Source organism: Cavia porcellus, unplaced genomic scaffold (genome assembly GCF_034190915.1).
Source record: "Cavia porcellus strain 051 isolate PalLab524CR breed Dunkin Hartley unplaced genomic scaffold, mCavPor4.1 scaffold_14, whole genome shotgun sequence".
Taxonomy (NCBI): domain Eukaryota; kingdom Metazoa; phylum Chordata; class Mammalia; order Rodentia; family Caviidae; genus Cavia; species Cavia porcellus.
In genome coordinates, this window is record NW_026947497.1 from 3281394 (window position 1) to 3295254 (window position 13861).

Here is a 13861-nt window from a genome sequence, read left to right on the forward strand (position 1 = left end):
AGCACAGAGAAAGAAGACTAAAGATGTCAGCTTCTGACTCTGTAGCCAGTCAGTTCTGGGCACTTCACACACATTAACTCATGTGAAGGCCCCAGCAATTCTGAAAGAAAGCTGTGATCATTAGATGCGTCTGCATGTCACAAAGGAGGGGACTGAAGTTGCTCAAGATTACACAGCTGCACTAAAATAAAACTGGTAAGATGTCACATCAAATAGACAATGTGACCGGGCACGGTGTCAACCTCTATGATCCCAGCCGCTGGGAGGCTGAAGCAAGGATGCATTTAACGTCCAATGTGGGTAATTTAGAGAGACCTTGTAACAGGGCAAATGGGGAGCCAGCTCGGTGCATAGGCCTGGGTTGATGCCCGGTATCAAAGTAAAGAGAAAAAAGCTACATTGCCAAGTTCACATCTCGAAAAGCAGAATGCTCTGCCTCCTTTATTGGATCTGCCGTCCAACATTCAGTATCTTTCTGATCTTGTAACTCGGGATTGTTGACTTTTTCCGCCTTATGGCTTTGTAGTGTTGACCTTAGAATTCTTTCTCCTGCTTCCCGTTTCCGGCTTCCCTGTTCTCATCTCCTGGTTCATGAAATGCAGTTAAAACCACCTGAGCCAATGGAGTTCAAAACACTTTTGAAAATCATAATTAACCTGCACAAAAGATTTTTATTTTTCTGAAACCTCATTTCCAGGAATTGTGTATGAGTTGGATATAATTTATTTATTTAAGAGACCTAATATAGCACCTAACCATGTGCCAGATATTTATTTACTTTAGGTTTATGTTTCTGGTGGGTTATGTTTCTTGATACGGTAACATCAAACTGCAACTCTCAGCCTTTGTCCTTTCAACAATGGATCATCTCCTTCTCATCCGGGTGTGCGTGTGATATTTTAAGTGCTTTTTTTAATAGCAACAGTATGAGAACGAACTATTTCAGATGGGGAAATCAGGGCAGAAAGAGGTTCAAGTCATGAGCTGGACTTGAGCAGCAGCAGGCTGATTCGGGGTCCATGTGTACAACCAGGAAATGTTCGCACACGGCCAACGAGTAGTTTGCTGAAGTTATTTTTGAACATATAGTGCAAACTGTATAGTGCAGACTGGAAGAAATATAAACATACTCTAGCAAAAATATTTGCTTCAACTATTAGTAACTGCTCAAAATACTATTATTTCAACTTTGAAACTACCTAGTGTTACTCATTAAGTTGCAAAGTATCTTGGTAAACTGTGGGTGATGACTTCCACTGTTAGTATTCACAAGGGCAAAAGATGGAGGAGCACCCGAATTCTGAAGCCAAGACAACCTGAGTTGAGTCTGTCTCCAGCACATGTGAACTGTGTAATAGAGGTCCTTTCCTGTACCTCTATTTTTTGCCTGTGAAATGGGAAAGCAGGGTCTACATTACACAGCTGTTGGAAGACTGAGTGGTTCATCTAAAAACCATGCTTGGAAGAGTACCTGTTGCATAGCAAGCTTCCAAAATACAGGCCATTATCACTCTTGTTGGCATGACTGGTATTCAAGCAATGTGCACAGGCAGGGAGACTCCAGCAAGCCGAGCAGGTGTAGCCCTGTGGAGACCGCTCTCCATTCTGTCTCAGTCCCTCCGTGTCCCTCACTCTGCACAGATAGAACCAGCCTGCTCCTGCAGCACCAGCAACACCACCTCTCCACTGAATTCGAATGCGGGGTCACCCTGCCTCCTGGGCACCTGGCTGGCCTCGAAGGACAGCTCCCAGTCTACCCTCACCCCTCACTGTTCCCTTCGCCCCACTAGAGATCTCTCCACTCGTCTCCACCCCTGAAAACAGGGGCAAGCGTGCAGTCCATCTCTCTAGCTCAAGCCATCGCTCTCCCTCCTCTCCCACACCCAACCCCAGACAAACCGACTCAGCCCATCGCCAGTCCACCCTGCCTCTGTCTACTCACCTCGGCCCCGTCATGGCCCAAGTCCCCAAGGCCTTGGACATCTGCCCCAAAACAGCCTCCTGGCTTCTGCTCTTGGCCCCGGACATGTAGCACGCTTCCATCCAGGTGGGAATAAACTCACAATGCTAACATTCGCACCCAACATGGCTTCACACTGTGTTCTACATAAAATCAGTCCTCTGACACCCCTGCCTGCCCCTCGCTGCCCAGCCTGGTCTCAGTCCTTCGACCACTTGGCCACCCCTCCCTGCACCCACAGAGGATCTGCGCTCCCTCAGCCAGGCCTCTGCAAGGTGGGCTGCCTCTGCCCGCACCGTTAGCTTATTTGTTTAAGCACTCGTCTGTCACTGTGTTGTAAACCCTAGAAGGGCAGAAAATCCTTCCTGTTTGCTGCTGGACCCTAGAGAACACTGCTCAGGATGGCGCCCAGCAAACATTTATCTAACAAATAAATGAGTGAAAATTAAAATACCCACGGGGGGCTTATCAATGCTGTGATATCAAGGAGTTGCATGTACCCAGCCACAGAGACCTTGAGCTCTGGCTTTCTATGTGGGCCAGAGTGCTCTTACACCTTTACTTTCTAGGCCCTGGGCACTGTCCCTCAAGGAGTAAAGGGCACTGAGGCATCAAAGCCACATTCACCTCGCTAAGCTGACCAGACACACCAAGAGGCTCTGAATCTCTGCTCCGAGGATGAGCCCGCTCACTCTGCACCCTCAGGGCCACCTCTCTGCTCATCTGTGCCACTGCAGCACAGCAGGCAGAGACAGGCAGGCCTGCAGTGCCCGCCCAGCCCCAACCCTGAGCCCAGGAGCGGCCACGCACCTTGTGACAAGCTGGGCTTGGAAGAGGGCCTGGGCTGGGCCTCGCAGGGGTGGAAGGTCAGCTGCTGCAGCACGGCCGGGCAGATGCTGGGGAAGTCGGCGCTGGTGATCCGGCTGGCATTGGAGAAGCCATGCAGGGCGAAGATCTCCTCGGCTGACAAGCACTGGAAAGGGGGCACAGGGACAGATGGGCATTAACACAGCAGAGTGGCCGCAGAGGCGCTGCAGAGGGCCACACAGGGTCACGCCTCTGCTGCAGCCCCCGCCCCAGACGGAGCCCCAGGGCATTCAGAGTAGAGATGAGCAGGGTCCGAAAGCTGCTCAGGCCTGGGTGCCGGGCGGACCACGTGCTGAAGGCGTTTATGAAACGCAGAGCAAAGCAGTGCGGGGAGACGGTGCCCGGCCAGCACGGGCCTGGGGCGGGGCTCCGCCCACAAAGAGTACACACGCGTGCGCACACACACAGTTACACTCACACTGTTACACACACACTGCTACACACACACAGTTACACTCCTGCACACTCACTGCTATACACACACTCCTTACACACTCACATAAATACATGAAGCACACCAACAACACTACTGAAGGGCATTAAGGTGACTTCATGTCCTCTGTTCCCTTCCTCCTGCATTTTCTTTTCACTGACATTTTGCATTTTATGGGGGCCACTGAGGTGGCTTCCCGTCATATTTCTTTTTCTTTTTTGGTCCTGGGGATCTAACTCATCACCTCCCGCTTGCCAGGCAGGCACTTATGCCACTGAGTTAAATTCCTAGCCTTTTCCCATAATATTTCTGATAGACGATATACTTGATTCCTTAGTTTCTCAGTTAAGAAACTCATTCTCCTGCGCAAAGCAATAATAATTCCAACATATAAAACATTTTAAATTTTTTTAGGACAAACTATTATTACCTAAAATATACATTGTTCTCAGTGACCTTGAGTAGCTTCTTTATATTATGCAAAGCTTTGAAAATAATCCTGGGCCTTCATCCTAACAAAGTGGCCGAACATATTCAGTGGAAGAAAGATAGCCCCTTTCATAAGTGGTGCTAGAAACACTGGCTCCCATATGCCCAAGATTAAAACTGAGCCCACGTCTATCACTGGGCACTAAAATCAAAATGGATCAAAGATCTAAATATTAAAACAGAAACACTAAATCTGCTGGAAGACAATGTAGGCAAAAATCTTGACAACATAGGAGTAGGCAGAGAGTTCATGAACAAAAATCAAACTGCATGAGAAATATTTCCCAAAATCAACAACTGGGATCTCATCTTATTAAAATATTTTTGCATGTCAAAAGAAATCTCCAACAGAGTGAAAAGAAAACAAACAAACTGGGAAAATATCTTAGCCAATGTCCCTCAGACAAAGGACATCTATCTAGAATGTATAAAGTACTGAAAAAAATCACACCCTCCAAATTCAAAGACCCAATCCAAAAATGGGCATCTGAGATGAATATGTACTTCTCAGATGAAGAAATACAAATGGGAAGTGAATACATGAAAAAGTGTTCAACATCACTAGTTATTTAGGAAATGCAAATTACAACACTGAGATTCCATCTCACTCCAGAAAGAATGATCAAGATCAAGAAATCAACCAATAACAAATGCTGGAGGGGCTGTAGGGAAAAAAGAACTCTTCTGCAACGTTGCTGGGAGTGTAGACTGGTACAACCACTGTGAAATCAGTGTGGAGATTCCTCAAAAAGCTAAGATTAGGGGTTCCATTTGACCCAGTTACCCCACTTGTGAGCATTTTCCCAGAAGAATTGAAAACATCATATGACAGTGATATATGTACAGCCATGCAACACAATCTGTAATAGCCGAATCGTAGAAACTGAAGTGCCCATCAATCAAGGAATGGATAAAAAAGATGCGGTATTTTTATACAATGGAGCACTACTCAGCTATAAAGAAAGACTGCATTGAGACTTTTATAAGTAAATGGACATGACTTGAGACCATACTCATAAATGGAATAAGCTCACGTGTGTAATACCATATTGTCTCCCTAGTGTAAGAAAGCGAAAAGGTATATATAATCCAAAATCTACAGTAAATACTGTGTAAGAAACTGCTCAAAGAGGGAAAACGATTGGGATAGAGGAAAGGAGGGAACAAAAAAGGGAAGAAGAAAAGACACAAATTTGTATTCACGTAAGATACTAAGATGACTCTACTAACAACTGTATTAGCTATTGAAAGGGAACAATTAATATTCAGGTGATTAGATCGATTTTACATGTCTATATCTATTATGCTAAGCAATCCTTGTGGAGGTAACAATATGCAATATTATAGCCATTGTCAAATTCCTATCACTTTGTTTTGTAAACCTGTTCTGCCATTGTAATGGGTTTTTTGTTATTGTCTCTTTTGTTTTTGTTTTTCTTTTCTGTGTCTTTTTTTCTCTTAAATAAAAAAGAAAAGAAAAAAATTCTGGGCCATTCAGAAATTCATTAACTCTTAATGACTCATTAACTCTGATTTAGAAAAAAACAATCTCTGTAAAAAATAACTTTTTTTCCAAATACTGATGATTGAACTTCACCATTGTTCTATATCCCCAGCTTTTGTTTCATTTGGGTGGGGGGGGTGGATTTGTTTTTAGACAGAGTTTCACTCGGTGGACTTAAACTTGCAATCCTCCTGCCTCAGCCTCTTGAATACCTGGATTACATTATGGGAACCCACCACTGAGAAAAACATGAACTATGGTATTAATATGTCTTATAAGAATGCAACTCTTCTCTTCAACGAGGTAACCAAGTGGCAGAGCAGAGATGCAGCTCTTCACAAAGACCCTGACAGGAAAGACCATCTCCCTCGAGGTTGAGCCCAATGACACCATCAAGAATATCAAAGTCAAAATCCAAGACACGGTGGATGAAAACCTGGTGGGCAATTTAACACCATCTGAACTGAATCAGCGTGGTACTGAGCATGGATGGCCCACCTGAGGACTGCTACCAGCACAGAAGAGAGACCTAGAGAGGAAGCGTAGCACTGTGGGTTCGCCTAAGTGCTGTTTGGAGCTGCTGGTTCTCCTGAAAGAGCTTGTCATGCTGGTTCCCCTGACATGAACTGGGCCATTATCATCATCGGAGGAGCTCGGGACCTTGTTGCTGAGAATGGCTGCAGTTCACTTTGGGGAGCTCCTGTCCTTACTTTGAGCATCGCCTCCTAGCTCTAGAAGGGAAGTATGAGCTGTTCAGTCTCCAGGAGAAGCTGTCACGCTGGCTTCCTGATACGAACTCAGCTGTTTTCACCATCAGAGAAGCCAGGACCTCACTGTCACTGAGGATGGCTGTGGTACTTTTCAGGGGAGCCCTAGTCCTTATCTTGACTGTCGCTTCTTGGCTCCAGTGCAGAACCCTCAACCTGCTGGCACAGATCCTTCACTCACTGGCATAGACTTTCTAGCTTCCACCACTGACCTTTGGGCCTTTCCAGCACAAATCCATGAAACAGACTCACTCAAGTTACTGTTGTGGACTCTAGACCTCCATTTGGTCTCGTGGAAGGCCACTGTTATGGGCTCTACATCTTCAGCTGGACTCATGCAGGTTATTACCATGGGATCCAGGCCCTCAACTGGATTCTCTAGGTCTTCAGTATGGGAATAGAGTTCCTGCACTTATTGTGTTTGACTGGGTGGCCATTATAAATAACACTAGAAATTATGTGTCCTGTGTATAACTGGTTTCCTTGCAACCCCTGATCACAACACCAGCGGACCAGCAGTATCTGATATTTGCCACCAAACAGCTGGAGGATGGTCAGACTCTCTTTGACAACAACATCCAAAAAGAGCCCACCCTGCACCTGGGGCTTCGCCTGCGATGTGGGATCATTGGGGGCTGTCCCCGTGCCAGCTCACCCAGAAGTACAGCTGTGACAAGATGATCTGCTACAAGAGCTGTGCCTGCCTGCACCCCGGGCCGTCGACTGCCACAGGGAGGAGTGTGGCCACAGCAACAACCCACACCCCAGAAGAAGTCAAATAAAGCTCCACCAGCCCCTCCTGCCCTAGCACTGTGGCCTTGGGGCCTGAGTAAAGTTTCCCCCACTTGACTAGAGAAAAAAGAAGAAGAGGAGAAGTAGGAGGAAGAATTGCAGAGTATGAAAAACATCTGCTCATTCAAACAGCAGCATCTGTCTTCAGTAAACAAATGCAACTGATAGTGGTTCTTTGGACTCACAGCCACTGTTTCATCCTACAAACTCCGGACTGAACTGTGTCCCTCTCAGTTCATGGATGGCAGCTCCAGTCCCCGGAGGGATGGCATTAATCCTGTGGGAGGGGGGCCCTCAGAATAAGGGACAGCAGAGCCAGGTGCAGTGGCACTCCCCTATAATCCCAGCATTCTGGGAGGCTGAGGCAGGAGGATCACAAATTCGCTCAGCCTACGCAATTTGGTGGTTGTCTAGAAATTAAAAATAAAAAAGAGCTAGAGATGTGACCGGTGTGAAGTGTTCTATCCCCAGTAGAACAAAGGAAAAAGAAAAATGAAGGGGCACCCTAGTGCTTGCTCGTGTGAGGACTGCCAAAAGTCGACTGTTGTTCAGGGAGCGAGTCTTCCCGGCAGCAAAGCTTCTGACACCCTGGGCCTGCGCTTCCAGCCTCTAAAACCAGCGGAAAAAAATTCTCATTGATTGTGTCACCAGAGAGAGCCAACGAGGTCCCCAACAAGGAGATGGCACCTCCACCCTGCCGGCTGAGCAGGTTCCCGTCTCTCATCTCTCATGTAGGAGAAGCACCTCAGGATGTGACCCGGAGGGGTGACAATGCTGTCAGGCAGGGGAAGGGGCCCCAGAGCAGGTGTGGTCCTCAAGGGCGCCCCTGTCTGGGCTGGTGACGCCCACCTCCTCTAGGTGTCCCTGAAGACTGGAAGCTAAGAGGCTTTGCCTGAAAACTTCCTTTGCACGCCCGGCCCTGCTCCCACCCTGAAGTCGGCCACTTTCCCTTATCAGCTGGTGTGTGGGCTTTGGACTCTGTGGGGCAGACCTGGAAGAAAAAGCAGATAAACGAGCCTGGGGCGGCAGATGTGGAGACAGACACCAGCGCCCTGGACTGTGGCTTCCTTAGAAGCACGATTTCCGAAGCAGTCATTTTCCTCCTCTCCTCGCTGTCTGTCTTTATCTCTTCTGTCTGAAGCCCCAGCCGGGGACCCCCGAGCTGTCACACTGAGAACCCAAGAGCTGGTGGCAGGCAGCTGTCAGGGTTGGTCCAGGAGGTCACGGAGGCCTGGCTAGGAAAACCTCAGAGACCCCAGGACACCTCGGCCCTCAGATGCTGGGACCCCGGTGCCCTGTGGAACTCCTGGGAGACATCTTCCTCCCATGGCCAGGGCTGGGTGGAAGCAGCTCCTCATTCAGCCCACTCTGTCTGTCCTCTGGGCTGTGACAGTGACGGCCACGCCCAGTGCTCTGTCCTACTAAGCCCTTCCTGCAGCTTGGAACAGAGGATCCCGAGTTAATAGACCAAGGAGACAGTTGCAGGCCAGCTGGGGAAGAGACGGTGGGAATGGTCTCATTGTCCCTGCGAAGAAGGTGGAGAAAGGGAGCCCGGGAGCTGGCATGCAGGGTGTCTCAGGACCATGGGAGCCCTCACGGGAAAGCCTGCCAGACCCTGAGACTCAGGCTACGACTCTTGGGCCTTGGGAAGTCTCCCTGCTGGGACACACTGAGCATGCCTTTCTTCAGGAAGTGAAACTCAAAAGCTGATCAAAACCAGGACCCCGGCAGGAAAGTCACCCTATCACTATGCCCACACACGGTCAGAGCAAGAGGGGACACCTCTCAGATACCTGCCTTGCCCAGTGGGCATCACACAGACAGGCAGCATCTCCAGGACCTATGCACACACAGGTGGCCAGGACGATGGCACTGAGTCGTGGACTGCTGCTCTCCAACAGGAAGCTGCCAAGACATGAGGACAACGAAGCCCCTGGGCTAGCCGGGGGTGAGGATGAGAACAGGACCCCAGGTGACAGCCAGCTCCCTGCAGCAGAGGGAGGATGCCCGGCAGCCTATTGGGCTCCCGTCTTAACCGCTTTACACTTTGACTGTGAAACTCGAATCATAACCAAAGAGAGCAGTGAGGACAGGGCAGCGTAGCTGCTGCAGGGACAGGCAGGATGGGTGGCAAAAGCTCGCAGATCAGGGAACTCTAACACCAGCATAGAGGATTGGCACCCTCCAGACACGGCTGTCCCCCCCAGGCCACCAGCAGCTACATGATAGGAGGCACAGCACCACTGGGATGCTGAAGAAAGCCCTCAGGGTGCTGTGCTGAGTAGCACGGGTCTCCACAATGCCCAGGGCACACTCACCAGGGATCTCCTGTGGGCCTGGGGTGCAGGACGCCAAGGAAAGGCAGCCATGGACATCGGGCCCTTCCTGTGAGAAGCCAGGCCCTGGTCACCCTCAGAGGTGCCTGGCAGGCAGCACCTGCACCGCTGGCCTCACTCCCTCCTGCTCCTGCTCCTGCTCCTGCTGATGTCCCAGAAGCCTCTCTGCTTCTGCCCAAGCTCATCTCTGCAGAAGTGCTGGGCTGGGGAGCAGAACTCATGTGTGGTCCACATCCAAAGCCCACAGACAGTGATGGTGAATCCCAGGGGCACAAATCTCAGAGACTGAAGGACACTCCCCGTGGCTCCCCACCCAGCCTTGCCCTGACACTCACCTTCCCAACATTGGACCCACAGCTCTGCTGCAGCCCAACCCCAGGCTTCTCCAGAGACAGCCTCCCACCTCTCTGCTCCCCACACCTCTGCTCCAGGGTCACATTTGCGTTCCTGAGTCCTGTCACCCAGTGGCTCTCAGAAGCAGCCTGGTTATGTCCAGCAAGAGCTCCGTCAGGCCCTTGCATCCAAACTGTCCCCATCTGAGTCTCCTCTTGGGATCCCTGCTGCCTCTCTCCTCGCCTGGTCCCTGCTGGAGCCTGAACACAGCCCTTTCCCTGGAACAGCAAAGTCTACATGGACCTGACTGGCCCTGAGAGCCCAGGAGAGACAGCATTTTGTATGTGCTTCCAGTGTGATGGTGCTGTCCGCCTGCTGGGCTGGAAAGAAAAGGACACAGAGCACACAGGGACTGTGCCCGCCTCTCCAGCCTCGCTTCAGGCTCCGCACCTCCCTCGTTTTCTCTGAGCCTGGCCAGGGGTCCACAATGCCAGCTCCCTGTCCTTAGGTTCTGACTCAGATCCACTGTCGCTGGCTTCCCTGATCTACGACTTTGTCCCCACAGCTGTGGATGCTGACTGCTCACCGTGAGTGGTCAGTAGACCGGATTTGGATGTAGGCAGAGACAGACCCATCTGCCTATGCATGTCACGGGCTCTGTTTCTCCAGAGAACCCTAACACACCCCTACTGCGATAGCTCAGGAATAAGGCCTGCCTTGCTGTCCTAATGCTGCCAGGCTCAGTAGCTTGCACACTAGGCTGCACCTTGCATGAGTTATCCCCTAATTCCACAAATAGGTGTTAGACCCTAAAAGTCTGGGGCCAGGAAAGAAATAAAGAACTCACTGCCCCTTCCACCCAGAACCTGAACTACTGTGACAGGAGGACCTGCAAAAGCGGCATGAAGGGCACAAGTCCCCAAGCAATCACAATGAGGAACCAAGCACGGTCACGGCAGGTGCAGAGGACACAGGCGTGGGCTCCGGGGGAGCTGCGGGATCCTGCCTGGAGTGTTGGGACCTGGGAACCCTGCCCATGCTGGGCCAGGGTGGAGATTCGGCTTCAGATCCTTGGAGCTGCAGTGCCGTGGGACAGCAGCCAGCCACTAGCCGGGCCTTCATCTCAGGAAGCGGAGGTCAGCAGCAAGCTGGATTCCCCCGGAGGAGACAGTCGCGGATGGGAACGGAGGAAAGAAACAGGACAGTAGAAAGAACAGGAGCCGGGGATTCATGATTTGTGCAAAGCAGGAAGGAGGGCCAGACAACGAGACAGAGGCAATGAAGCCCAAACGTAAGCAGTGACCCAGGGCGGCACGTGGAGGGGACACTCGCAGCCTTTGCTTGCTCGGGGCTCCATCCCTGTTCTGAGTGAAACCTCTGCCTTTCTGTCAGAGGACAGATGTGGAATCGAGGCTGCCCAGAAACCACTGACCCGGACCTGGACTCTGACAGAGCTGCTAAAGAAGTCTTTCTACCAGGACTCTGCGATCTGAGGCCACGGGAAAGCTAAGGAACCAGGAGAGACGGAGTCCAGTCACCCCTGGTCCTCGGGATCACACTGCGCCTGCCTCTTCCCGGGCTCCTCCCGACCTGGGCTGTGGGAGGCCTCTCTGGCTTAGGCTGTGAGGAAGCTGATTTTTCCTTCCGTCTTCAAGTGGAAGCGTTCTGAGTGACGCATAAAGCATTTCTGGGGAGTCACTTTTAAAGCTAGTGAATGACAGCTCTGTCTATAACCTGTGAGGCAACAAAGCGATCAGTTTCCCCAGCACTTAGGCTTCCCCCTTTCCCTGGCAGGGGACCACTCTCCCCACTTGGCTCTCTCATCCTGGGGGCACCGTTGTATAGCACAAAGCCAGGATGCTCTCATCCTGTGACCATCGGGCTGAGGCTTTCGCACCACCCCGAGAGGAACTGTCGTCACATCCAAAGTCATCCCAGAGGCAGTCAGGGGAAGCCACAGGCAAGGCTGAGATTAAGATGTGGTTCCCAGCTCCAATGGGCTCACCAGTCCCCAAGGAAAACAGCTACAAGATTGATGAGCACAGCACAAAGAGCATGGAGATACATGAGAGGAGGAGGAGGGGTTTGCAGAGACTGAAATGCTGCCCAGGTCTCCTGGTGCTGGGGAGACAGGTGGTGACACATGGAGGCATCGGTCGTGCAAGGGTGCACAACCAGTTGGCCAATGAATGCTCCAAACTATAGCTGTCACAGGTTGGGAAGCTCAAAGCCAGCGGTAACAGCAGCTATTAACAGATGCTTAACACACAGCCCTTTGGGCCCACATTAACGAAGAGATTATGGGCAAAGGTCAAGGTCACGCAGTGGAGTCTTAGAAAGGTCAACGGACCAAGACTGAACAGTTCCTGTTACAACCAGATCAGGCTTTCTGGTGTCTTTCCACCTTGGCCGACGCCCTGGTTGCCATCCTGCTGGAACACAGAGGGGGACCAAGATGGCACACGGTGCACCACGTGGCCCAGCATGGAGCACAGTCACTGCTGACGGTGACAGCCCAGGAGCTGTACCACTTTCCTGCCCCAAAGGGTCCTCCTCGGAGAAGACCACAAAGAGGGAGAAGACCACAAAGATAGCCCCAAACCTAACAGCAGCCTGGTTTCCCACCAGGGGAGAACAAAGAAGGGAAAGAAAGGGGTGTCACTTTGTCCCCAAATCAGTGACCCACTTCTGCCCATCCACCACTCAACCAGCAGGTATCAGCAGACATGGAAGCCACGCCCAGAGACAGAGGCCTCCAGCCCTAGCTGGGACTGTCACAGGGAGCTGTCCCTCGTGGTCCTCATGCCCAGGACCTGGGACATAGAACTCCCCTGTGCTGAGCGCCCCATGACCAGTGTAGAGCCAGGGCTCTTCTCTCCGCTGGGAGAGCCAGCTGGGCATTCTCCAGTGCACAGCTGGGAGGCCCAGGAGGCAGGGGGAAGAAGGAAAGGGCCATGAGGAGCACTCAGTGTAAGAAGCCCAGGGCCCCAAGGACCCTAGTGCTTGACTCAAGCTAGGGCTCGCAAGACCCATTTTCTAAGAGCATGCAAACACACGAAGAGCAGATGCGGGAACCAGCAAGCCTCCCGCTCGGCGCTGGAGTGTCTTCTGCCAACTGCGCTGCAGATGCGCTATAGAATGTAAAGTTATAAAAGACCGAAAGAGAGACAGTGCAGAAAGTGAGGCAGACACGGGAGCAAGAGGCCCCTCACCCACGCACCAAGGAGCAGAGTACAGAAAGGCAAACGGCACTGAAGGGAATGAATTCGAGGCCACTTCGGACCCCTGCAGCCACTGCATGGCTCATTAATTTATTCCTTCGGGGGTCACTGATAAGCTCTCAAAGTTGGGGATCAGAACGTCCCGCCTGAGGTGGGAACATGCAACACTAGGGACTGAGAAAGCCACATCCAGACCCCAGCGCCACAATCCCGGACACCCCGCCCTCTGCCACAGGGGCTGAGCCCTCCGTCTCCAGCCTCCCTCCACATCCTGCCCCTGAACCCCTCCTCCGAGCTGCTACCACACTGAGTGACTAACTTGCCTAATTTTCAAGCGAAGAACACTCTAGAAAAATAACGTGCCAGTATAAGAGTAGCTAGGCCGTGACCCCTCCGAGACATCTGCTTCCCCGAGGGGACCGCCCCCACCTGTCCAGGTTCTTTCTGCTTCTTACTGAAGGCATCTTGGTGAGCCACATTCTGACCAGCAGCAAACACTCACACGCTCGTGCTCACACTGCTCACACCACTCACGCAACACATACACATTCACACACACACACACACTTGCGTGTACTTGCTCATACAGCTCTTCCACAGTGCTGCTGAAAGCCACTACTCCTGAATGTGCTCTGTAAAAGCACCAGCAGCCCTGTTCCGGGCCACACTGCCGAGGCAGGAGATCGCCAGGCAGCCACCCTCACAGAGATGTCCTGCCCAAACTCAGGCTAAGGCTGCAGACCTGGAGATGCCTCCTGCCAAACTCTGAGCACCAGAATTATGTGAATCTAAGCATTTCCTCTCTGTTATGCCAAATTCACTGAACTTTTTAAAAATATACTTGTCTTCCTGATTCATTTAGAAAGATATATTTAAATTGTAGTTTTCTCTTTTTGTGACTCTCATTGAATTTCCTCCTGACACACACCCAAGACCAGCTGGATTCCAGGCTTTATTAACGAAGTAGGGGAGAGATTTTAGAGCCACGATGTCATGTTCCAGAGGTCTACAAAGTGTGCTGATGCCTCTGTGCCCACTGACAGGTCCCCAGCCTGCTAAATCCTGCCCCATGTCCCCCAGGATTCTCCCCAAGCCTGGCCTGGGCTCCCCACCTTGCACCCTGCCCTGCCAGCTCAGTGCACCCACACCCCACCATGAG

At 51.3% G+C, this 13861-nt stretch overlaps 1 protein-coding gene and 1 pseudogene across 5 annotated transcripts in view; one reads left to right on the top strand and one right to left on the bottom strand.

Moving 5' to 3' along the window:
* The window catches only part of Slc39a8 (solute carrier family 39 member 8), a 62393-nt gene that overhangs the window by 34125 nt on the left and 14407 nt on the right, over positions 1-13861 (bottom strand). For all 5 annotated transcript variants that reach the window (XM_063260552.1, XM_063260554.1, XM_063260551.1 and 2 more), the window contains exon 3: positions 2771-2933. In XM_063260552.1, coding sequence (XP_063116622.1) covers positions 2771-2933 — 163 coding nt within the window. The remainder of the gene's footprint in view (positions 1-2770; positions 2934-13861) is intronic.
* On the top strand, positions 5579-6828 carry LOC106027291 (ubiquitin-like; annotated as a pseudogene).